At 44.4% G+C, this 24,564-nt stretch overlaps 1 protein-coding gene across 1 annotated transcript; it reads left to right on the top strand.

Annotated features, from left to right (window-relative positions):
* The first annotated feature begins 4,155 nt into the window (after positions 1–4,155).
* Positions 4,156–24,090, top strand: LOC121874459. Its single transcript, XM_042378574.1, has 2 exons — positions 4,156–4,285; positions 23,176–24,090. Exon 2 carries the CDS (start codon positions 23,560–23,562, stop codon positions 24,088–24,090), a length of 531 nt encoding a protein of 176 aa, XP_042234508.1. The 5' UTR covers positions 4,156–4,285; positions 23,176–23,559.
* Positions 24,091–24,564: the final 474 nt, after the last annotated feature.

Raw genomic sequence — 24,564 nt, 5'->3', positions numbered from 1 at the left:
TTATTAGTGTTCGGCTGTGTGCGTTATTAGTGTTCGGCTGTGTTCGTTATTAGTGTCCTGCTGTGTGCGTTATTAGTGTCCTGCTGTGTTGTTAGTGTTCGGCTGTGTGCGTTATTAGTGTCCTGCTGTGTGCGTTATTAGTGTCCTGCTGTGTGCGTTATTAGTGTTCTTCGTGACATAATTTCATATCACGTCATTTGTTTGAATAAATTAAGAAACAGAAATGTGTTTATATTTCCTTGAGTAATATAATAATAATGAGTCCCAGTAATACGTAGATGGATAGGTATAAGGTTGAACTACGTATGGTTTGATAGGTTAGGTTAGGGTTGGTTTGGTTTGGTTAGGTTAGGTTGGATTAGGTTTGGTTAGGTTATATTTGAATATTCAGTCAAGGCAGAGTGGTATAGTTAGGTTAGGTTAGCTTTTGAGTTTGGTTTGATTTGGTTAGGTCAGGGTTAGGTTAAGTTAGATTATGTTAAGTTAGGATTAGGTTAGGTTAGGGTAAGGTTAGGTTAGGGTACGGTTAACATTTGGGTGTTGAGTAATGACAGAGTGGTATGCTTGGTGATGCTCCTGTGTGGTGTTGACACGGTATGCCACTCGTGTGAGGAATCCATTGTCCTTCTCTTGACTTGTACTTAACTGACCTACTTCCACGGACAAGGGCTTAGGGTGACCCATCTCCCCTTTGACATGGTTCACCGTGTCCTGCACCCTCATGATAATAGGTTGGGGTACTAGGTCTCCTGTGACGTGTTCGAGGATGACCTGTTGAATTGAATTGAATTGAAACAGTTTATTTAGCCAGAAAAACACAGATACAGAGTGGATAATAATAACAATATTAACATGGCTGAGCCAGTTGAGAACCTGAGCTCTCTTTGAGGCACCTGATATATACTGTACATTTATCTCAAGGAAGTATTATGTAACATTTAGTATCATCTGGAATAGTACAATAGCGTGGTGGTAATAAGAACATCTCATAATGTTAACACGGTTATCACTTCAATATTTATTAATTTTATTTATTTATTATTTTTTTTAGTTTATTTTTTATTATATACATGTTTATTGCAATGGTAATTACTTATATCTATTTACATGATAATTTCCGATAAATCGGTTTTGATGGTACAATAAAAGCAGGTACTGTTAATATAGTAGGTGTTACAAGAAATATTAATACTTAGACAATAGATATTTATTAAGAGATGATTTAAAGAAAGGGAGCGTAGTCTTTGCTCGGATGGGTAGGGGTAAGTTGTTCCACACCTTCACACCAAGATATTTTATGGAGGTCTGGGACTGAGAGGAGTGCATGGGGGGTGGTCTTAGTAGCTCTGGGTGCCTTAAGTTGTATCTCTGATTATTCCGGAAGTGGAAATAATTATTGTCAAGCAAGTGATTGATAGATTTGTAAACAAAGAGGGCACAGCAGTAGGTGTTAATATCTTCGAATTTTAAAATTTTCAATATAGCAAATATTTCGTTTGTGTGATCTGTTTTTTTTTTCAAGTAGGTCATTGACCGTACAACTCTCTTTTGTGCAGTAACCAGAGATTGTGTTTTTGAAGAGCCAGAGGCCCCCCATAGTGTGTGACAGTGTATCAGGTGTTGGTAAACAAGATTATGATAGATTTCTTTCATTGCTGTGAGAGTGAGTGACTGTCGAGTGTGATACATGATACCGCACTGTTTATTGACTTTACTGTGAATGGCTTGTATGTGGTTTCTCCAGTTAATTTTCTCATCAACAATAACTCCGAGGAATTTAATATTTTGTTCGCGTTTGAGGACTGTATTACCAAGGTACAGGGGGTCTAAGTCTGGGGTAAGTTTTTCCTTCTCTGAAAGATCGTGTAGTGGGTTTTCTCAAGGTTTAAGGTCAGTTTATTACGTATTACCCAGGTCCTGACTTTAGTTAATTCAGTGTTCATAGTTCTCATCAAAGAATGGAGGTCTGAGTTGCTGGCATAGAGATTACTATCGTCTGCAAATAATTTGTATTTTATAAGTGTGCTGGCATGGACTATGTCGTTTATGTACAACACAAACAGTACTGGACCGAGAATGGAACCTTGGGGGACGCCATACAAGATTGGCGAGGAGTCAGATTGGTGATTATTATAGCAGACATACTGCATCCTGTTGGACAGATTTGAGGTAAACCAATTGTGGGATAGGCCCCTAACGCAGTAATGTTCAAGCTTTGAAAGGAGGATGGTATGGTCGACAGTATCGAAGGCTTTAGAGAGGTCCAAGAATATACAGACTGTGAACTGACTGTCATCAAAGGAATTTAAGATGTCATTAGTAAAGGATAGCAGAGCACTCTCATTCCACCTTCTAGCTCTAAATCCAAACTGGGAGTCTGTAAAGATGTTATTGGCATTGCAGAAGGAATTTAGTCTATTACATGCTAGCTTTTCCAGTATCTTACCCAACGCTGGGAGGACTGATATGGGGCGGTAATTCTTGAAGAGACCTTTGTCCCCAGTACATCAAATTTGTGGGCAATAGAAGATAAACACTGATCTAAAAAGGTATCTAGATGAAGGGGAATACTGCTGATGTTATAGCTAATCAAGGAGAAGGAATGAGGTAGTAGGGACTAGAACTAAACTCGGGAGAGTCAGGAAAGTAATAGTTACAGTTTGGGTTGGTGTAACCCAGTGAGTTTTGTAGAAAGGCATCAGGATCGATATGAGGGAGTATTGTGTCGACACCATGGGTAAAGGGGTGTAACACATACGATCTAGCACATCTAAGGGAATGACACTAGCATCATCATTGTGGGAGCATTGATACTGATTAAGGAACAGCAAAAACTCAGGGTCACTGAGGTGTGAAAGAGGAAGATCTATGAAATTATAATAGTGGAGGGTAACGTACTCACAAGTGCTACAACCAACAGAATTAGGATGACCGGTACTGTTGAGGGTGATTCCCAGATGGAGTGGGAGGTGCTCCTGTCACTCGGTTTTGAGGGTTGCTGGTTTCCACCACAGAGGGTAGACGTGTAGCACTCGAGTTGGCCGGCAGGGGGAGGGGGGGGAACTCCTCAGGTGATAGCGATAGTGGCTGGTGGGTTGGTACAGCTGGTGGGTGAGTGGGCGGGTGTCCACATGACCGATCCCTCACAACAAGGGTTTTATGACTGATCGTCACGTGTTTCTCTTGTTTCCTGGCTTCTTTAAACTGGTCCATTTGCTGTAGACGGGCTTTAGTCGTACCTGGGCAGAGATCTTCGTTGACGAAGATAATGGTGCCTTTCAGTTTACTGCGTTGATAAAACACTTTTTCACGGTCAGAGGGGGATGAGGATTTTGTTATGATGTCGCGGGGAGGAGTTAGGTTTCCCGATGCGTTGAACACGGTCAAGCTTTACTTCAGGAAGTTTAAAATGTTCATTCAGCAGATGACTTGGCCGAACATGACCTCCCTCTCCTAGAAATACCTACCAAGGTCTTTTCATCCCCCAGAAGTATCTACTGATGACCTCCCTCCAGCTTCCGAATCACATCTTGTTGCCTTGACGCACCTTCTTATAATCTTTTCAATTGGCACTTCCTTTAGCCACTTCACGCGCTCTGAAATTGTCGTGGTGATAAGAGTTCGTCGCTGTTACTCATAGGTGACCAATCTGTACCACAACATACCCAAATATCGTAAGAATTTCCGAGACGGATTTAGTTAAGGAAAAGAACTGAGGTATCCTGCCTGGGGGAGGGAGGGATGAAGGGTGGGTCGGATGAGGGGGAGGGTGGGTCGGATGAGGGGGAGGGAGGTAGGGAGGGTTGCCCGTCAGGTGAAAGCACGCATTGTTTACTGACCGGCGGCTCAGTTTATCCGAGTGCCGCGCCCGGACCAAAGGTAAACAAACGGACTGTGTCGGACGCTGCCTCGGGCGTCCGGTTCGTATATTACAAGCCTAGTCTGTACCGTACGGGGCTGCTTTACCCCACTTCAACGCCCCTCAAACATCCTCCCAGGCCCGAGCACTCCAGTGAATGTTCACAGTTCGTTGTATAACCAGCGTAAATGTCCTTCTGCCAGACACTGGCATATCAGTGATGGCAACTGGAGTGCCTGCCTTGAAAGTTTTTTTTGTGTGTGGTGGTGTGGAGTGTGGCACTGGGGGTAAGGTAGCCGGGCCAGGTTGAGGCTGTCAGTCTGCTGGAGTGGCCCTCCGGTGGTGCACCTCACGCTACCCCGCCCTCAGCCCTCCTCACTCCTAACTTTGTGCGTGTGATTACCCGGACGCTACACCCTTACTCTAGTAGGTGTTCACTCACTCCAGTGTGTTCTGACCCTAACTCTGTCTCACTCTAGTGTGCTCATTTCGCCGTACCTCACACTAATAAGTGTGAGAGCCAGAAGCAGGAGAAGTGACATTAAAAATAAACGTGTCTGGTTCGTGAACATTTGTCGTAACGTTTACCGGTGAAAGTTGATCACTGTATAGTGAAAATATTCCCTGAACTGAATATTTATATGTTTTTATTGAAAGATGATCACTGTGCACTGAAAGATGATCACTGCGCACTGAAAGATGATCACTGTGCATTGAAAGATAACTGTGCACAGACATGATCACTGCGTACTGAAGGATGATCACCGTGCACTGAAATATAATCACTGTGTACTGAAATGATCACTGTGCACTGACAGACCACTAAGAGCTCTATGACGTAACTCTTTACTTTACACCCTGTGACGGACACGGGGAGGAGATACGCACCAGGGTGTTACCAGACAGTGTGACCAATTTGTACCCCACGCTGAACTTACGCATTACGCCCGACAACACTGACGAGTATTGAGACCTTGTGTACACCCAGGGCGTCAGTCAGATATGTGGAAGTGGCCTCTCTCTCTCTCTCTCTCTCAGAGGTTAACAGAAAACGTCGTGTGTCTGTCGTCTGTATATGAGTGAGCCAGCTGGGGTTACCCGATAAATTGTGTATGTGTGTGTGTGTGTGTGTGTGTGTGTGTGGGGAGGGGGGGGGAGGGGATTGGTTACTGTGCTTTCATTGCGTAGCTACCAGTTGTCGTAGTATCGGGACAGTTTATACTGCGGGAATTATATACAATGATCAGAGTCATTACAGTAACGATTATCATTATATTGACCATTATCATCGTGAGTTAAAAGTGACTATCATAATATCGAATGAATGGAATGACAATGGATATCAATCACAGTCGTTTAAGTTTATGTATAATTAGATATAAAACAAGTTGAATTCTCCACTACGTGTTGGTAAATACAGTTATAATAAGTCAAACGCATCACCATTCACTTCGCGTCAGTGATATATACAACATGAAGAGAATACGCTGAGTCACCGAGTTTACAATATGCAAGACGTAGTACTATGTTAGCATATTGTACCACGAACATAAACATTCATTTATTTCAGACGAGACCTAACCAACCTAACCAAACCGTAACTTAACGATCCTAAGGTACAGTTTTGGTCAATATTTTGTTGGGTCTGTTGGCTACTTTCGTCTGCTTTAAAAAAAATTCAAACGAATAAATTTTCTAATAATCCTGTTCGCGGTACTTTATTGACATCGAACAATTTTGCTTATTGTGTATATTCCCGGATATTTACGGTGACAGGTTAATATCTCTATATATAGGCACGGATTATAGATCACAAGACGGAATTATCAATGAATAAATCACGACGATAGAGTAATCGGATTATTATAATACTAAAAGGACGTGTCTGTCTGTGAGTGCGTATTTCTGTCTGTTCCATCTGTAGCTCGAAGACGACATCAGTTTAAGAGTCCAGAACCTTTCCTCACATACTACATGGGTCCCAAGGTTAGACACCATAGTACAGTACTGTATGTTGACCATGGAACTCCGGGTGCGGTCTGGGCAAGAACCGAAAATCTTCCCCGACTGAGATATCATCACGGTGATTGTAGGAGGAGGGGAGGGAGGGCAAACTGTGACATTCGGGGTTATACCGTATACCTAACCCGAGCAAAGCGGTCAGTGTTGCTAGTAGAGTAGAAATATATAGGTTAATATAGGTAATAAATATATATTGAACAACCGGATAAATATAGTTTGAATCGATATCAGATGCTCCGATTAGTACATTAAACTGCTAAGATGAAATACTCGGATTAATGAAAACTAAATTACTAAGGTTTATTACCCTGATCTTGTCAATATCGATAAAGATAAAATCAATCTACTTAAATCACTAAAATATACTGTAGTTCCCATAACTATAGTGGTAAGACTGGGATGCCCTCCCCCTGACCACCCAGTTGGGAAGGTGGACATGAAACACTGTACTAAGCGTGGCCAGCACTGCACTCGACTGCAGGCTTCTTCCCCCAATTATAATGTTAGGTTGGGTTGGGTTGGGTTAGGTTAGGTTAGGTTAGGTTAGGTTAGGTTAGGTTAGGTTAGGTTAGGTTAGGTTAGGTTAGGCTAGGCTAGGCTAGGCTAGGTACGGTACCCATTTACAATTAAGTGGAATTAGAGTGCCTTGGGATTGAACCAATGAGACTTGCGCCCGGAGTTTTAAACACCCTCTTCCGTTGAGGACGGTCGTCGTGTCAACCCAAGTTACAAACAAAAATTAGTCCCAAGTACACCGCAGTACAGTACTTGACGGGGTGGTGTGGTGGTAAAAGGAACTAATTCCAATATTATAAATTAATTTTATTGGAATTAGTTGAAACACGACGACCCTCCTCAACGGAAGGTGTTTAAAACTCCGGGCGTTAGGGCGGGAGGCGTGCACTCCCCAGCCGCTTTACCCACTCATAATATAAGTAGTGAAAATAAAATCACAAAGATAAGCCACCGCAGGAATAGGTAATGATATAAAATTCCATAGCTAAATATATCCAGATTTAATTATAAATAACACAAGGCTAATAATACTCATTATAATATAATTAATCCGGATAAAAATTACCAAGATAAAATTACTGTATTGATAAAGGAGATAAAAAAGAAAATCACAAATTATAGAGTAAAAGTAAACTCACTTAAAAAATACAAATAAGGAATAAATCCCCGACACGAGAGAGAGAGAGAGAGAGAGAGAGAGAGTTGTGGATGTGTTGGTGGGGGAGGGAGAGAATGCAGGGGGGAGAGAAGTTAGGAGGAAGATGGAGGGAGGAGAAGAGGGAGAGAATGAAGGTAATGTGGATTGGGGAAGGAAGGAAGGAAGGTGGGTGGGTGGGTATGAGAGATGAGTTATTTTAACAACTTTATTCTCCAGAATGGGATACAATTTTGCCTCTACTCAGCAGTTCAGTCAGGTCTTGGCACTTGGGAGGCTGCTAGTGTTTACTGGTACTCACGACGGAGGGAGGGTTGCTTACTTTCCACATTCTCTCTCTCTCTCTCTCTCTCTCTCTCTCTCTCTCTCTCTCTCTCTAAATAATGATATTAATAATAAATCATAACATAATCTGTTACGCCACGTTAAGTCATTATAAAATATGAGGTGTAATATTTGAGAGGACGCTTGGCTGGCGATGGATGATGGAGGGGGTGTGAGGTTTGTATAGTATGAGGAGGTAGATAGTGTGGTGTTGTGTGATGGTCTGGGAAATATACTTGGAATTACTTTTTTTTTTTTTTTACGTGTTCAAAGTTTTGTCATTTGTTATAAATTGATCTTGTTCGTTAGTTCATCTTTTAACTATCCACACTTTATTCTCGAGTCCATTCTTGCATCATCAGCTGTAAAACTATGGTGGAATAATATTTGTTATAATCCTAGTGGTGTGATGATGGGCGTTTGGAATAGCTTAATTCAATCTTCCGTTTGTTTATCCACGTTTTCTTTGCTGTTACCTGTGACTTACATATTTTCGTAGCTACATGGGATACTAAGGCAGGTTGATGTGTCTTTTGTAAGGTTATAGTATTTGGCACTGATCTTGTTTCAAATGCTTTCTAGTTCCTTCACTTTTTTTATCCAGATCTTGACAAATCACTTGTACCTATCACGATCTGTCTGTCACTCACCACTTGCGTCACCCCTCGTTGGACTACACCACCGAGGGACCTTGGCATTAAAATATTTAGGTGGATGCTGTTAGTTATATGTAACAGGCAGTGACAGGACATGAACTGAAACCGAACCACCCAGCTCCGGAACCTCCCGTTGCGTCCTGTGTGTGTGTTGGTTTACGATAGGTTACACACCCACGTAGTAACCTGGGGCGTATAATTGTGGCGCCACTCCTAATAGGTCTAGATTCTTATTTACCTTCAATCCTGATTGGCTCTTGTTCTAATGATTAGGGACCTGTTTATGACTGGGGCCCGTTTATGACTGGGGTCCATTTATAACTGGGGTCCGTTTATGACTGGGGTCTGTTTATGACTGGGGTCCATTTATAACTGGGGTCCGTTTATGACTGGGGTCTGTTTGAGACTGGGACCATTGATCTGCAGTCATAATTATTTATCGTGTCATGAAACGCAACACACCCAGTTGTATCAGACAAACTGTGCTGTATGTCTGCTGTTATATCTTCTTGATGTATTATATGGGTATAGCGCTCGCCCCCTGTTGTAAGGGTCACCGGTTCGATCCCGGGGTAGTCCTTGTCTATCCATTATTAAAGGGGTACTGTACCTAACTCTGCAATTTGGGGAGGCGAAGGCGGTCGAGTGCAGTGTAAGCAACGCTGCCTCTTGTGACACCAAAGGCATAGTATACTTGTGTTATATCCACATAGTCCCGAACGGCCCATCAATGCCTTTCACAATTATGTATCTTTTGTTTCCTGAAATCTATAATAACTAATTGTTGAAAAAATATTGTTGAGTTATTATATTACACAGGAAAATATATATTATTATTGAACAGGGAACAGATGTTATTATACGAGGCCTGACAACATGTTCTCGAGGTTAAGAACTTTATATTTTCTCTAAAGAGGATAGTTTACAACACGTCTCATCGGCTCTTTTAAACTTTAACACAACAATTTACCCAACATGACGTTAAATCAACACTGTAACTTTTCTGTAACGAGATTTTTTTTTTAATTCTCAGTCTGGTTAAGAGAAAATGATAAACGTTTCTTTTTTTTCACAATTGGGACCCAGAGTATTGACCAGGGGCGGGAGGTTAATATTTCTCGGTGTCATCGTGGCTTTGTGCAGGAGTCGAACCCACGACCTCTTGATAAACGAAGAACGACTTCTGGAGAATACGTTGGTTAGACTACTCAACGAGGATGGTTAACGACTCAACGAGGATAGAGTAACCCACGATAGGAAAATGACACCATTAATTTACATGGAGCTCTGTACCAGGGTGGAGGGGATGGAGTGACGCCTCAACACTACCTGGCTCTTGTCACGTGTGGGAGATTATGATGATGATGATGATGATTTTAGCAATAAGAAGAACACGTTAACTTTTGAAGATACGGGAACACGGTGATTCCTATAGTGTTCTTCTATATTAGAGCTATATGGTGTTCTTGTGTATTTGTAAGATACAATAGTGTTTTAAGTACCGGCATGTCCGCTGTGTATGAGAGGAAGCTTCAGTTGATGGGCATATTGAATAACCGAACATAAAATCTCTCAGTCAGTCAGTCAGAACAGTTCTCAGTCAGAGTCTTGGTACAGGAAAAGGTTATGTAGTCCTCGAGCTAGTTCACTAACCTCAAGTAACACCTCCTAGGATGACCAGATTGTCTACTTTTCTAGTCCTCGAGCGGCGCCCCCAAGGAGAGCCACCAGACGTCAAGTGTCAAGTCCGAGGAGAGAGTGGAGTGTCGAGGCACAAGTGGTCGAGCTAGAGATGATTGCTACTTATCATGGGGGTGAGGGGAGATGGAGGTGAGGGGGTGCTAGGGATTGAATCTGAGGGGGAGATGGGGTGAGGGGGGGAACTGGGGTGAGGGGAACTGGGTGAGGGGGAGATAGGGGGGGGGAACTGGGATGAGGGGGGAACTGGATGAGGGGAGCTGAGAGGGGAACCTGAGGGAGATGGGGGTAAGGGGGAAACTGGGAAGAGGGGAACTGGGATGAGGGGAGCTGGGAGATGGGAGTGAGGGGGAACTGAGTGAGGGGAACTGGGATGAGGGGAGCTGGGAGAGGGGGAGATGGAGTGAGGGGGAACTAGAGTGAGGGAGAGCTAGGGTGAGGAGGAGGTGGGGTGAGGGGTAAAGAGGAAGGCAAGTGTGATAGATAGTGTGGGGGACAACAGGAGATTAAGTGTGACTTATACGAACGCGAAAAAAACGAATAAGGTGGACACTCTTGGGTGACAATTCTTTAGGTGAGCTAAGGTAAAGTGTGTGTGTGTGTGTGTGTGTGTCAGTACTGTACACACACACACACACACACACACACACACACACACACACACCTCGACTCCCGACTAGCCCGTCTTGCTGCTACCCCCATCCTAATATTACCGATGTGGCGTGTGTGTGGTAGTGGTGGAGGGAGGGAGGGAGGGGGAATGGAACACAATGGGGGTTAAGATGTATGATAACTCGGCCCCCATTTGGGTGATCTTAGGTAAACGATACAAAATGACAGGAGGAGAAGACTGGGGGGACGTGTAAGATGGTCCGGGATTGTTATTACCGTAAAAGTGACTTACCACGATGTGAGGATTTTATCTAAATGGCTGGTGGCTGTTTTCAATCAGTTGGTTTGTCGTCTTCGTCGTCTAAAACTCCTCCATTCCCTCCTATTTTAGTCGTTCCCTTACCTTCCCTCTCTCCTCTCCCCTTCCCTTCCCTTACTCTTTCTTTCTCCTCCGCCCCTCCCCCTCTCTTCCCATCCACCTTCCCTCCTTCCCTCCCTCCTCTCGCTCATTATCTCTTTGCTCTCCTCTCCCATCTTTCCCTCCCCAACTCCCTTCTCTTCTTCCCCTATCCTCCTTTATTCTCTTCATCGCCTCCCCTCCCTTCCTTTCCTTTACCTCTCACTCACCTCATACACCTCCTTCGTCCCATACACCTTTCTCATCTCGCACATCTCTCAGTTCCTTATCTCCATTTCTTCCAATGTTTACAAATCAATCAATCATCCTCAACATTACATTCCTTCTCCCTTAGCTACTCCTCTCCTTCAACCTTTTTTTCCCTTGTTACCCATTTTATCTCCCTCATTTTTCTCACCTCTATTATCGCCCACCTCACTTCCCTCACCTTTCACCCCTGCCACAGTCTCGCACCCCCTCACCCCTCATCCCCTCACCCCAGCCATCGCCGACCCTCAGGAGGTAGCAGTTGCATATACAGTTTGTCAGAAATTCTTTTTATTGGTGCGAAGTGAAAATGGCATGTGAGAAGCGGAGATTGTGGGGTGGTGGGAGACTGCTGTGTTATTAAGAGTCTGAAGCTGTGTTAGGGCACGTCTGTGTTGTGTTAGGGAGTGTCTGAAGCTGTATTGAGGCGTGGCTGTGTCGTGTTGAGGTGTGGCTGTGTCGTGTTAAGGTGTGTGAGTGTTGTGTGGGTGTAGTGTTCGGGTGTGTGGATGTGTTGGGTTGTGTCTGTGTTGTATTGAGGTATGTGGGTGTTGTATTGAGGTGTGTGGGTGTTGTAATGAGGTGTGTGGATGTTGTATTGAGGTGTGTGGGTGTTGTATTGAGGTGTGTGGGTGTTGTACTGAGGTGTGTGGGTGTTGTATTGAGGTGTGTGGATGCTGCATTGAGGTGTGTGGGTGTTGTGTTGGGGTGTAGCTGTCTTCTGATGAGGAGTGTCTGTGTTGGGGAGTGTGGGTGTTGTCTTAGGGCGTGTCTGAGGCTGTGTTGGGGGTGTCTGTGTTGCGTTGAGGCGTGGCTGTTTTGTGTTGAGGTGTGGCTGTGTTGTGTTGAGGTGTGGCTGTGTTGTGTTGGGACATGGCTCTGTTGTGTTGGGGCATGGCTCTGTTGTGTTGGGGCATGGCTCTGTTAAGGTGTGGTGATGTGTTGTAGGTTATAGAGTTCTTAACGTCGATAAATTGTTTCGCGTTGTTAGTTTTGAAATAATGATGACTCAAAATACTGTCTGCTTATATTTCTTCTAAACTTTTATACATGGTTAGGTTAGGTTAGGTGTGACTTTCTTCTACACCCTGATAGAGGAACACCTTTGTTTATTTTCCGTGTAAGAGATGTCTTCAAGTAGCTGTACAATGTTAATAAACAGGACACACTTATGACCTGCCCTCGAGCAGTAGGCGAGTACCTGCACTGCTGAGGGACCCGGATACTGTGGTGAGTGGCGTCGTGTTTACATAACCAGACGACGCTATAATTTGCTGTTTACACAATCATTCAAGTTTAACAGTTTCACAAGGTCAGACTTTTGACAGCTGTAGCTTCTAATAGTTTTCAACGGAACGGTCATTACTCCAGCAGCTAATTAACACATGGTTGAACGAGTGAGTTATTTTCTTCCTACGGTAAATGTTTACGCCACGCCCAAGGTGCCAGGTCTCAGGGTGCTAGGCTGCCAGGGTTATGGTTTTCGAAATCTTATGAAAATGAAATTCTCACCTCACAAACAGGAGTTATGAGAGAATAATAATCTTGTCACAAAGTCTCTTCAGTAATTTTGACGCCACTGTGGACTTCATCTTTACTCTAGGGACAGTACATTGTGACAACTTTTACAGAACCACCACGAGTCCAGATCCAACCTACCAAGGCCCTCCGTTACTCCACCCTGGTTTATGAAATGACGGTTAGCAACTGCCTATACGGGTTACGCTCTGTGGTTGCTGTAGTTGTGACTTATTGGAGTACCCCCCCACCCCCACCCCCCGCCTCTCTCTCTCTTTTTATCTCTCTCTTTTGAGTGTATTGTCGATGTGTACTTAACTGTGGTACTTGAGTGTGACAGAACAGAAACTTATGCTGGTACCGTGATATTGTGAGAGTATCGTGTCCCTGGTCTTGTCCTGCCCTACCCTTCCCTCTCCCGTGACACACACACACACACACACACACACACGAGGATAAGTCGTGGGGATGAACCTGTCGCGTCTTCATATGTCAAGATATTGTTAAGATGTTACTCTGGACACGTGCGAGTGTGAGTGGTGGGGCAGCTGAGTAGTACATAGACCATGCTCATACAGCTGTGATACATTGACCATGGTGGTGCAGCTGAGATGTGCAATAAAAAAATTTTTTTTGCACGTTTATGGTGTTGTACAATATGACACATCTGACCAAGAATTTTGATCAACACTCATTTACGCGGGTGATTCCTGTTAATTTCTCTGTATTAACTATATGTGATATAAAAAATACATCATACTGGTTATACAATGCATCACACAACCAGAAATTCCAACCTTGCCACATTAACATGGCCTCAGTCAGTGATCGTTGCAGAGGTCATCAGACCAAGGGGTGCAGAACATTTTTTTGCTGACTGAACAAGTGTACATAGACCATGGTGGTGCAGCTGTGTGGTACGTAAACCATGACGATGCAACTGTGTGGTACGTAAACCATGACGATGCAGCTGTGTGGTACATAGATCATGATGGTGCAGCTGTGGGGTACATAAACCCTGGTAGTGCAGCTGAGAGGTACATAGCCCATGGTGGGGCAACTAGGTGATACAGTTGGCTCCACTCCCGCGTTTACCATTTAGCGTTGCCAATCCTCTCTCTCCCTGAGGTGTGAACCCCGAACTCTGAAGTGTGAATTCGAAGCATTCAATAGTGAGAGGGAGGGGGGGGGAGGGAGGGGGGGTAGTTGTCTATCTGCGGGGGTGAGGACGGAAAGTGTACATCGGTTGGGAGAGTTGACAATGTAAAATAACGCTTGACAATACCGACGGAGTTTCCTGTGCTGAGTGTAATCGTCTAGCGCTAACCAGATGAAAGTAATAAGTTACAATAGAACGAGAGGAGGATGGATTCATGTTCTATGTAAGGTGTTCCTTTGTAAAAGAGGACATTTATGACCAAATGGATTATGGATCTGTTTAAATCTATATCTTGTAGAAGCAGTGAAGTTTTGTTTAACTCCTTGACTACGAGATGGAACTTCCTCAGCTGAATAAAATCGTCTGGCGGGAGCTAGAATAAAATAGATAAAAAGACATCGTAGTGAAGGGATTAATTATTAATCCAAACAACCAGCAACTGGACACCACGTATTTATTGTAATACAACTAGATGTGAAGAAAAATAGTTCAGTTGGCAGCAGTCCGGTATAGAAACCTTGTCCGTAGTGTCGAAGCGTTATCCTACATTGTAATATATCGCAACTGATATACACTTTCCGTCCTCCACAGATAGACACCAACCCAGACACCCCCCCTCCCCCCCCTCCCTCTCACTAGGAAATGCTTCCATTTCACACTTCAGAGTTCGGGGTTCACACCTCAGGGAGAGAGAGGATTGGCAACGCTAAGTGGTAAACGCGGGAGTGGAGCCAACTGTACCTAGACCATGGTGGTGTAGCTGGGGGGTGCACCCACCAAAAATAGTCCTGTTGGTCCTCTCCCCTATCCATGAACCTGTGAATCCGAGACATCACACATTGTTGGGCCCATAGATGGTGTACTGTGTGATGTTTCGGATTCACAGGTTCATGGTTCACAGGGTTCATGGAGGAGTGACAGGACTTGTTTAGGTGGGTGTATATGTTACGTTTTTTTTTTCTTTTTGTGGAATCGGTTATTTTGCAAAATGACCTGCATGCATATTGGTAATTTTGCAAAATAACTTACAAACAGACAACCTAAACTATCCTAACCTTATGGTTGAACAAAGGTTAGTTTAGGTTAGGTTAGGTTAGGTTGGGTCGTGTAGCTTGATACACAGTTAAGTGGTCTTGTTCTTTTTTTTTTTTTAACTTTGGACTATGTGCTGTCCTAATCATAAGCTTAGGTCAGTTTAGGTTGTCTTAAGTTATTTTGCAAAATTTCCAATGTGCATGCTGGTCATTTTGCAAAATAATCGTTTCCGCAAAAAAAAAGTAACATAAATAGAGCGTGGTGGTGCAGCTGGGTGCGAGATTAATTCCATTGATGCAGCTGAATTGAAACATTATTTCTTAACGTATACCAGGTTGCTCATCTGACTTTCTGCCTCATTTACACAGAATTGCAGGGTCTCAATTGTTTCTCTTTGACAACACAACATTTATTATTATTATTATTATTATTATTATTATTATTACTATTATTATTATTATTATTATTATTATTATTATTATTATTATTATTATTATTATTATTATTATTATTATTATTATTATTATTATATTTTCCCCCAGGCCCTTATGTTGGTCATTGACCTGTGCCCTTGTGGGCTAATCCCGTTAAAAAAAATAAAAAAATGAAATAAAGTAAATAAAGTGTGATATATGGGAAAACATTAAATAACCGGAGTAAAGAAGAGAAATAATCTCAGTGGTGAGTGGGTGGAGGAAAAAAGTGGTTCTAGAGATTCAAGTGAGGGAAAAAACCTCGTTTTCCTGGAAATTAGTGAGGAAAATGTTGCAAGAATTAATTGTAATTGGTGAAGGATAGTGGTAGGTGGAGGAAAAAAGTGGTTCTAGAGATTCAAGTGAGGGAAAAAACCTCGTTTTCCTGGAAATTAGTGAGGAAAATGTTGCAAGAATTAATTGTAATTGGTGAAGGATAGTGGTAGGTGGTGAGGGGGAGTGAGTAGGTGGTGAGGGGGTGGTAGGTGGTGAGGGTAGTGCTAGGTGGTGAGGAGTGGTGAGGTAGTGGTGGGTGGTGAAGGAGTGCTGGGTGGTGAGGGAGTGGTAGGTGGTGAGGGAGTGGTGAGTGGTGAGGGTGGTAGGTGGTGAGGGAGTGGTGGTGGTGAGGTGGTAGGTGGTGGGGGTGCTGGGTGGTGAGGGGAGTAGTGGTGGAGTGGTGAGGGGTGTGGGTGGTGAGGTGGTAGGTGGTGAGGTGGTGGGTGGTGGGGGAGTGCTGGGTGGTGGGGGGTGGTGCTGGGTGGTGGGGGGTGGTGCTGGGTGGTGGGGTGGTGCTGGGTGTTGGTGGGGTGGTGCTGGGTGGCGGGGGTGGTGGTGGGTGGTGGGGTGTGGTGGGTGGTGGGGGGGGTGGTGGGTGGCGGGGGTGGTGGTGGGTGGTGGGGGGTGGTGCCAGGTGTGGGGGGGGTGCTGGGTGGCGGGGGTGGTGGGTGGTGGGGGGGGTGTTGGGTGGGTGGGGTGGTAGGTGGTGAGGTGGTGGTGGTGGGGGAGTGAGTGCTAGGTGGTGAGGTAGTGCTGGTGGTGAGGTGGTAGGTGGTGATGGGGGTGGGAGGTGGTAGGGGGCAGTGGTAGGTTTGAGGGGGGTGGGTGGCGGTGCTAGGTGGTGGGGGGGGTGCTGGGTGGTGAGAGGGTGGTGAGTGGTGGGGATTGCTAGGTGGTGAGGTAGTGCTAGCTGGTGGGGGTGGTGCTAGCTGGTGAGATGGTGCTAGCTGGTGAGGGTGGTGGGTGGTGAGGGGAGTGGTGGGTGGTGAGGGGGTGGTAGGTGGTGGGAGTGGGAGGTGGTGATGGGTAGTGGTAGGAGGTGAGGGGGAGTGGTAGGTGGTGAAGGGGAGTGGTAGGTGGTGAGGGGGCGTGCTAGGTGGTGAGGGGGAGTGCCATGTGGTGAGGGGGAGTGGTTGGTGGTCAGAGAGGTAATAAGAGTATTACTAGTAGATGATAAATAATGATGATATTTGACAATTAGTAATCGTTGGTGGTGATAAAGGCAAGAGACTAGTAGTAGCAGTAATGGTAAGCAGTGGTAGTCGAGCTTATATTTGTAAACTTACCTCAACTGGTTTTATTGTCCACCATACAGAAGATCAACCCTCAGTCGGGAGTCGTCCAATGTGTGGGGATGAACTCCTTAACAGCTGCTGACTTTCTAATCTTGGAAACACATTACATGAAAATTATGGTCAAATGTCTGTATATTCGTAACTGGAATTTATTTGTATTTTGAAAGTTTATTTTTGTTTTTTTACTTGAAGCTTTTGCATTTGTATTTTATTTGAAGGTTTCCAAACATAATTTTTTATTTATTTTTTTACCTGGATTACTGTATTTTTATTTGTAGCTGTATTTGGACATGCGTATTGAACCCCATCTCTGTGTAGTGGTACTGTAGTGGTAGTAGTGGTGGTAGTAATGGTGGTGGTGGTGGTAGTAGTAGTAGTAGTAGTAGTAGTAGTAGTAGTAGTAGTAGTAGTAGTAGTAACAGTAGTAGTAGTAGTAGTGGTGGTAGTAGTAGTGATAGTAGTGGTAGTAGTAGTGGTGGTGGTAGTAGTAGTGGTAGTAGTGGTAGTAGTAGTGATAGTAGTGGTAGTAGTGGTAGTAGTGGTGATAGTAGTGGTAGTGATGGTAGTAGTAGTGATAGTAGTGGTAGTAGTAGTGGTGGTGGTAGTAGTCGTAGTACTAGTAATGTTAGTAGTGGTAGGTGGTATTATGGGTCGTCACCTGCAACGGATGTTCTCCAAAATAACCCAACCTTCACACCGGATGTGGAGAAGTGACTGGTGATAGTGGTGACTGTGGACTGGTGATAGTGGTGACTGTCGACTGGTGATAGTGGTGACAGTGGACTGGTGATAGTGGTGAACGTGGACTGGTGATAGTAGTGACTGTGGACTGGTTATGGTGATGACTGAACTGGTGATAATGGTGAAGTGAACTGGTAATGGCGGTGACTGGACTGGTGATGCTGGTGACAATGAACTGGCGGTGGTGAGAGTCGTGTTGGTGATTGACTTGGGGTTGCTAATGACTGTAGACTGGTAGTGTTAGTAAATGACTGTTGACTGGTAGGGCTGGTGACTACAGACTGGTAATAATTACTAAACGGGTTCTGTCTGGCCCACCTTCAGATAACTAACTAACATTGAGGTCAATATGTCAGTTACTGGAGTGAGTGTCGACCAAGCAGCATCTTGTACCTATTATACAGATCTGTGTCGATGTTTGCCCGTCTCTCTGTCAATCTATTTGTCTTTGTTTACTTGTATATCTTTGTTTACCTACCTTTCTGTCTGCTCGTATGTGTTTGTTTACCAGTCTGTATATATTTGTTTACGTGTGTGTGTGTGTGTGTGTGTGTGTGTGTGTGTGTGTGTGTGTGTGTGTGTGTGTGTGTGTGTGTGTGTGTGTGTGTGTGTGTGTGTGTGTGTTTGTCTCTTTTATTTCCTCCTGTATATGTTGGGTTTTAGGTTTGTGGCTGTTTTGTTTTTTAATGTGTGTGTGTGTGTGTGTGTGTGTGTGTGTGTGTGTGTGTGTGTGTGTGTGTGTGTGTGTGTGTGTGTGTGTGTGTGTGTGTGTGTGTGTGTGTGTGTGTGTGTGTGTGTGTGTGTGTATTTTGCCTTGTGAATGGAGTAAAATAAACTAGCGTGGAGTTTGACCCCCTTGGAGAAAGTGGAGTAATGTAAAGGTCACCTCTGACTACCCTCCCTCCCTCCTTCCTCCCATCACCCACTTGCACTATCATTTAACTCTGGCTGATAACGTCACCATCCTTCCTTATTGATGGGTTGGCTAGTGACAACGTCTTTTCATATCACTCAATTAATAAACGAAATTCATTCACTCACCTGATAACGCAATTCATTACTGTATTAGGTAATTAAAGGTAGTTAGTTAGTTGATAATTTTGTTTATTCGTTATCAACCACAAGCAAACGAAATGGAAAATTTTTAATTGTTTAAGTAGAATTGTCTAACGATTAAGTCTCTTTGTTCTTGTCTGGAAAATCATAACGAAATTCATTCAAGGGAAACTAAAGACCTTATACCAGATTTAGAAAGTTTATTATGAAGTGCCAATACAAGTACACATTGATAACGTTGAGTACGTATTAACCTATTGAGTACGATGAATAACCTCTTCAGTACGACTCATAAGATTAAGTCATCGTACTCAAGGGGTTGTCGTACTCATAGATCAAGAATTTATGACAAAGAACAATGAAACGATTTTTTTTTTCGTTATCATTCTCTTGATAACGAAATCCAGCAAGAAGAAAGTTTGTGTGGATACCTGACAAACGTTGCCTGGATCTTGATGAGAAACTAACGAGACACTATTGCTGTCAGGTCCTTCGTGTTAATTTGAATATTTATACGAGAGTCTTATTACCTGCCGCGTTATCTGCTGTGATTAGTTATACACATTACCTGTCTGATTAAATAGAAGTACCTTTTTGTTTACTTGTTTTTAGGATTAGTTGTATATTTTACTTGTCAGTTTACGTAAAATTTCAGGTTGTCTTTGTTATACACAGCACATACCTGTTAATAAACTAAACTTGTTAGTCTTATTAGTTGTTCACAATACCTGGCAGGATTTATGCTTGACAGGTCATAGTGACAAAGATATTTATCATCTGGTTGGGTTATATTTTTTTAACACTGATAACCTTTGATGAAGAACAACACAGTACTTAGAGTGAACTTTCTGGTACGTGGTCGTCCGTGTTCGTAATACAGGTGGTTGTCGACGTCGGCCGTTTCGTGAAGTTATGGGTCGTTTCTTATACGACATTGAGGTTAATATTATGTGTCATGTTACTTATTAATGTATAGTTGGGTTAGATTAAGTTATGTTTTAAGTTATGTTAGTTTATTTGGGGCTTCATTGTCCTATGTTAAGCATGGTTAAGTTAGATTAAGTTAGGTTAGGTTAGGATACACAAGTTTAGGTTAGGTTACGTCAATTTAGGTCACGTTAAGGTTGGATTACGTTCGTTTTTTTATTGTCTTAATACATTTTTATTTGTATAATGTAAAGCCAATGTTTATCTTTAGATGTTTAAGTTGAGTATGGGCATTAAACACACACACACACACACACACAACACACACACACACACACACACACACACACACACATGTTTAAAGAACGGAGTATTCCATTTCGTAACTTCGGAGTTTAGAAATAAGTATTATTAACTTTTTTAGTAACTAGTAGGTTGTGGTCGTGTCTCCCTGTTGGTGAATGACGAGTGTATTATAAACAGATACATATAGTGAACGCCGCTTTAAGACCCAGGCCGTCATTGTACTAAGATAAATGAGAACGTGGAGTATCTTGTGTGTGTACGTCTCTCCCTCTCTCTTTCTTCTCTTCTTCCTCTTCTCTTCCTCTTCTTCCTCTTCCTAGATTCATGGACGATAGAGAGTGGTTGTAACACGGCAGGAGATGCCATGCACAGGCCAACCGACCTATTGCAGACTCCTTATTTTTTTATGTTCTTCCTCTTCTCTCCTCTCTTCTCTTCTCCTCTCCTCTTCTCTTCTCGCTCTGGCTGACTAACACCATCTACTTATTCAGAGAGAGGCTAAAAATATATCCTTAGAAATCAATTGATATAAAGTAACCTTCACGTTTTTTTTTATTATATTTTGTAGTTTTGTTTTGGTGGGGGTATATTCGAGAATATGATGAAGACCACATATGCATATTTAGAAGTATACTCGTGAGTAACTCTGGCATGTTTAAGATCATGTTTCTATATTTGGAACTGCGTGCGTGCGTCTGTCTCGCCTATACACCGTCCACCACACGACTTAATCAAAGGAACGTTGAAGGTTAAAGAAAGGAAAGGCCACTGCTTCACATATTAGTATTTATTATATAAAAGAATATCAGTGAGAGAGGAAAAAGTGGGTCATTAGTCCTCCAGTTTTTAATACAGTGAGTGTTTGATCCACCTCAATAATGCTCTGCTTCATACCATGCCAGCAATACCTACCTCTTGTTATGTTAGCTTAATTAATCATATATCAAGACATTAAGTCAACACAGGGGGGTGTGGGTGTAAGGCCAGAGTGTGATACTAAGTTTGCTTGTTAACACTGCTACCTGTTGTACTAGACGAGGATGACGTATCGTTTTCTCTTATTACGTGAAGAGAAAAACTAAACTGAATGTCAACGAGTGAAGATAATGTGATTGTAAAATGTCACACCATGGGGAGGGGTGGCAGGAGTCGGAGGCGGAGGAGTAGTAGAAGTGAGAAAGGGGTAGGAGGGGAGGGGTAGTAGGAGGGGGGGTAATGGGAACAGGAGGAGGGGTAGAGGAGTGGGGGAAGGGGTAGGAGTGCAGGAGGGGGGGGAGGAGGGAGGGGTAGGAGGGAGGTAGGAGGGGGGGTGGGGAGGGGGGGGAGGGAGGGAGGGAGGGGTAGTAGGAGGGAGGAGGGGTAGTAGGAGGGAGGAGGGGTAGTAGGGGAGGGGGGAGAGGAGTAGGGAGGGGAGAGGGGTAGGAGGGGAGAGGGCGTAGTAAGAAAGGGAGGAGGGGTAGTGAGGGAGGAGGGGTAGTAGGAGTGGGGGAGAGGGGTAGGGAGTGTAGGAGGGGTAGTAGGGAGTGGGGAGAGGAGTAGTAGGGGAGGGGGAGGAGGGTAGTAGGGAGGGGAGAGGGCGTAGGGGAGGGAGGAGGGTAGAGAGGGAGGAGGTAGGAGGGGGAGAGGAGTAGTAGGGAGTTGGGGGAAGGGTAGGGAGGGAGGGGGTAGTGAGAGGGAGGAGGGGTAGGGAGGGGAGAGGGGTAGTAGGGAGGGGTAAGAGGGGAGGAGGGGTAGGGGAGAGAGGGAGGGAGGGGTAGGTAGGAGGGGGAGAGGGGTAGTAGGAGGTAGTAAGAGGGAGGGGAGGGGTAGTGGAGAGTGGGAGGAGGGGTAGGAGTTGGGGAAGGGGTGTAGGGAGGGAGGAGGGGTAGTGAGAGGGAGGGAGGTAGTAGGAGTGGGGAGAGGGGTAGTAGGGGAGGGGTAGTAAGAGTGGAGAGGGGTAGGAGAGGGAGGAGGGGTAGGAGAGGGGTAGTAGGAGTGGGGGAAGGGGAAGTAGGAGTGGAGGAGGGGTAGTGAGAGTGGAGGAGGGGTAGTAGGAGTGGGGAGAGGGGTAGTGGGAGGGGTAGTGAGAGTGTAGGAGGGGTAGTTGGAGTGGGGAGGAGGGGTAGTACTTTCTATGCAGGTTTGGCCTCGCGTGAGCCTAGTGAGGGCAGAGTGCACTGGTCAGCCGTGAGGGACGGTGCCGGCCCGCTCCTTCTGTTGTGTCCTGCCCACACTTAGGAGTTATTTATAGCAGTGTGTTAGAGCCTCTGTGACGACAGTGAGTGGCTTCCTGAGTACTTGTGTTCTCAGTTATGAATGCTACTCTCCGCTGGCACTTATTCTTCCCACGATCGTCATTTGTGTAGTGTATCAGTGTAACGTTTTCCTTCAACCGATACTGAACGTGGTATTCTAGAGGGGCGTTCCCCACCCACGAAAACGTTTCTCCTTGATGAACACTTGATTATCAGTCCAGTGAAATATTTCTAGTATGATCAAACGTTCCTTGGTGATTTAGTGAAACATCTCCCATGGAGTGACACTTGAAACTATTGTGTTTTCACGTGACGGCGCCAGGTATTTTTTTTTTTTTTTTACCGATTGACAGTGAACAAATTTTCTGTGATTTTTTTTTTTGGGGATGTGCTAGCAAGGTCGTAGTGCAGGGAGGGAGGGGGGGGACTGTGGAGGGCCGTAAGAGCGTTGCTGTGGTAGCCTCAGGAAGGGAAGGTGAAGATTGTTTGTTGACACGGTAGGAGCCTGACTCGCGGCCCTCAGGCTGGCGGTGGCCTGTGAGGTGTACAGCTGGATTCAGAGATAAGTTACCTGTCGTATACTATCTCTTTAGGTCACCACGCTGCATCTCTTCAACCTTACGAACTCTGATTGTGGTTTGTGTATATTTTATTTTTATTTTATTATTATTATTATTGTTGTTGTTACTGTTGTTGTTGTTACTGCTACTGTTGTTACTTCTACTGTTGTTGGTGTAACTGTATTATAACAAAGAATCATTATTTCCTTTTACGGCAGCATGATTGTGGATATGAATATAATTGTTTGTGATATTGATGACTTTTTAATTCATAAAACTAATATAATATATAATTAAGTGGGACTTTAATTACACATTACTCAGGAAGTGCGCTTGTGCCTCGAGACAGTCTGGAGCTTTGTTTTATTTTGTGTGAAGTTTTACGGTAATTTCGAAGCAGAGGTAAATGTCTAGGAACTTGTTTGCCATTGTCATAGTAATTCATTCTTCATATTAACCCTAATGGTCGTAGTAGTGTTAGTTGTTTGTGTTAATGCTGCAGCCTGGGGGTGACTTTCTCCAGCAGAAGACTATGTTTACTTTGTTGTCGAGGTGTGTAATACTGTGTACTTCTTTACGTTACCACTAGGTGTCATTACTCATTAATCAAAACATATATTTTGTGCAGTACAGTGGTTTAATATCCAGATGTGTGGGTAAAGTTGTATAGCGCGACACAACTAGTATGCAACATTAGAGTGTCACACTTTACTGGATGGTGCGAGGTATTGCGGTGGTGCTGGTGGAGGTGATGTCTGAGTGACCACTAGCGGCTCCTGGCCACGGATCTACGAGTCTTAGCCACGCCTCTAAAGCCCCCGGTCATAGGTGTACGTACAGCTGGATCAGGGAGGGTGGCCGGACGAGGGGTCAGTGCTAAGTGTAGATCCGTGATGTGTGCTTAGTGTACTGCTCATGTGGTGTTCGCCAGACGACGATGATCATCATAGTGTTGTTGTGAAAGTGTTGCATAATGCAGAAGTGGTTTAAGAGTCGTAGTGGCGGCGGTGAGGGCGGCAATGGTCGCGCACCGCCCATGGGTCTCGGGAACTCCTTGAAGGGGCGCGCCTCCCTGCGTGACACTCAGGCTGCCCTGGCCACCGCCCTCGAGACCCTCTCCGTCAAGGACAATGCCATCAAACAACTGGAGGACGAATTGCGTGAGAAGGAAGCCACCATTGCCACCCTTAACACCCAACTTGACAAACTACGCTCGGTGTTGCCGCCTCTCACGGGTAGAGCTAACTCTTTGCACGGTCGGATTTCCCTACGTTCTTTGACTTGCCGCAACAACAACAACGAACATCATAACCGCAATAGCCTCCAAAATGACCGCTTCTACACCCCGCCCTCCTCTTACGCGGGGATCTGCGAGGGCGTGTGCGAGGGAGCCGAGGCCAGGGTCAAGAGGACGGCCATCTCTGCCGAACCCGCCGCTCAGGACTTCGAGGAGTTCTATGACCCTGACTACGCCCCGATGGTCATCCCCAAGAGCGAGAAGTAAGTGTTGTGTCCTTACTCTTGTCCCTCCACTTACTCTACAGAGGGGTCATTTACCCCCATGTTCACTCGTTCTCCAGGATGTTCATTCACCCCCATAAACACTTGTTTTGCATGTTATTCATTTACTCCATGTTCTGTTGTTTTCTAAAGTGTTCACTTGTTCATTAAGGTGTTCATTTACCCCTATATTCACTTGTTTTCCAGGGTGTTCATTCACCCTATGTGTCTTGTTCTCTCCAGAATGTTCACCAGGGTGTTTACTTGCTCATTAGGGTTTTCACTTGTTCATTAAGGTGTTCACTTGTTAATCGGGGTATTTGCTTGTTCACCAGGGTGTTTACTTGTTCCCCAGGGTGTTAACGTATTCATTGGGGTGTTCACTGGTTCTTCAGGATGTTCACTTATTTATTGGAGTGTTCACTTGCTTACCAGGTTGTTCACTTGTTCATTTGGGTTTTCACTTGTTTATCAGTGT

This window comes from Homarus americanus, unplaced genomic scaffold (genome assembly GCF_018991925.1).
Source record: "Homarus americanus isolate GMGI-L3 unplaced genomic scaffold, GMGI_Hamer_2.0 scaffold59013, whole genome shotgun sequence".
Lineage (NCBI taxonomy): Eukaryota > Metazoa > Arthropoda > Malacostraca > Decapoda > Nephropidae > Homarus > Homarus americanus.
This window is presented reverse-complemented; position numbering and strand designations above follow the sequence as displayed.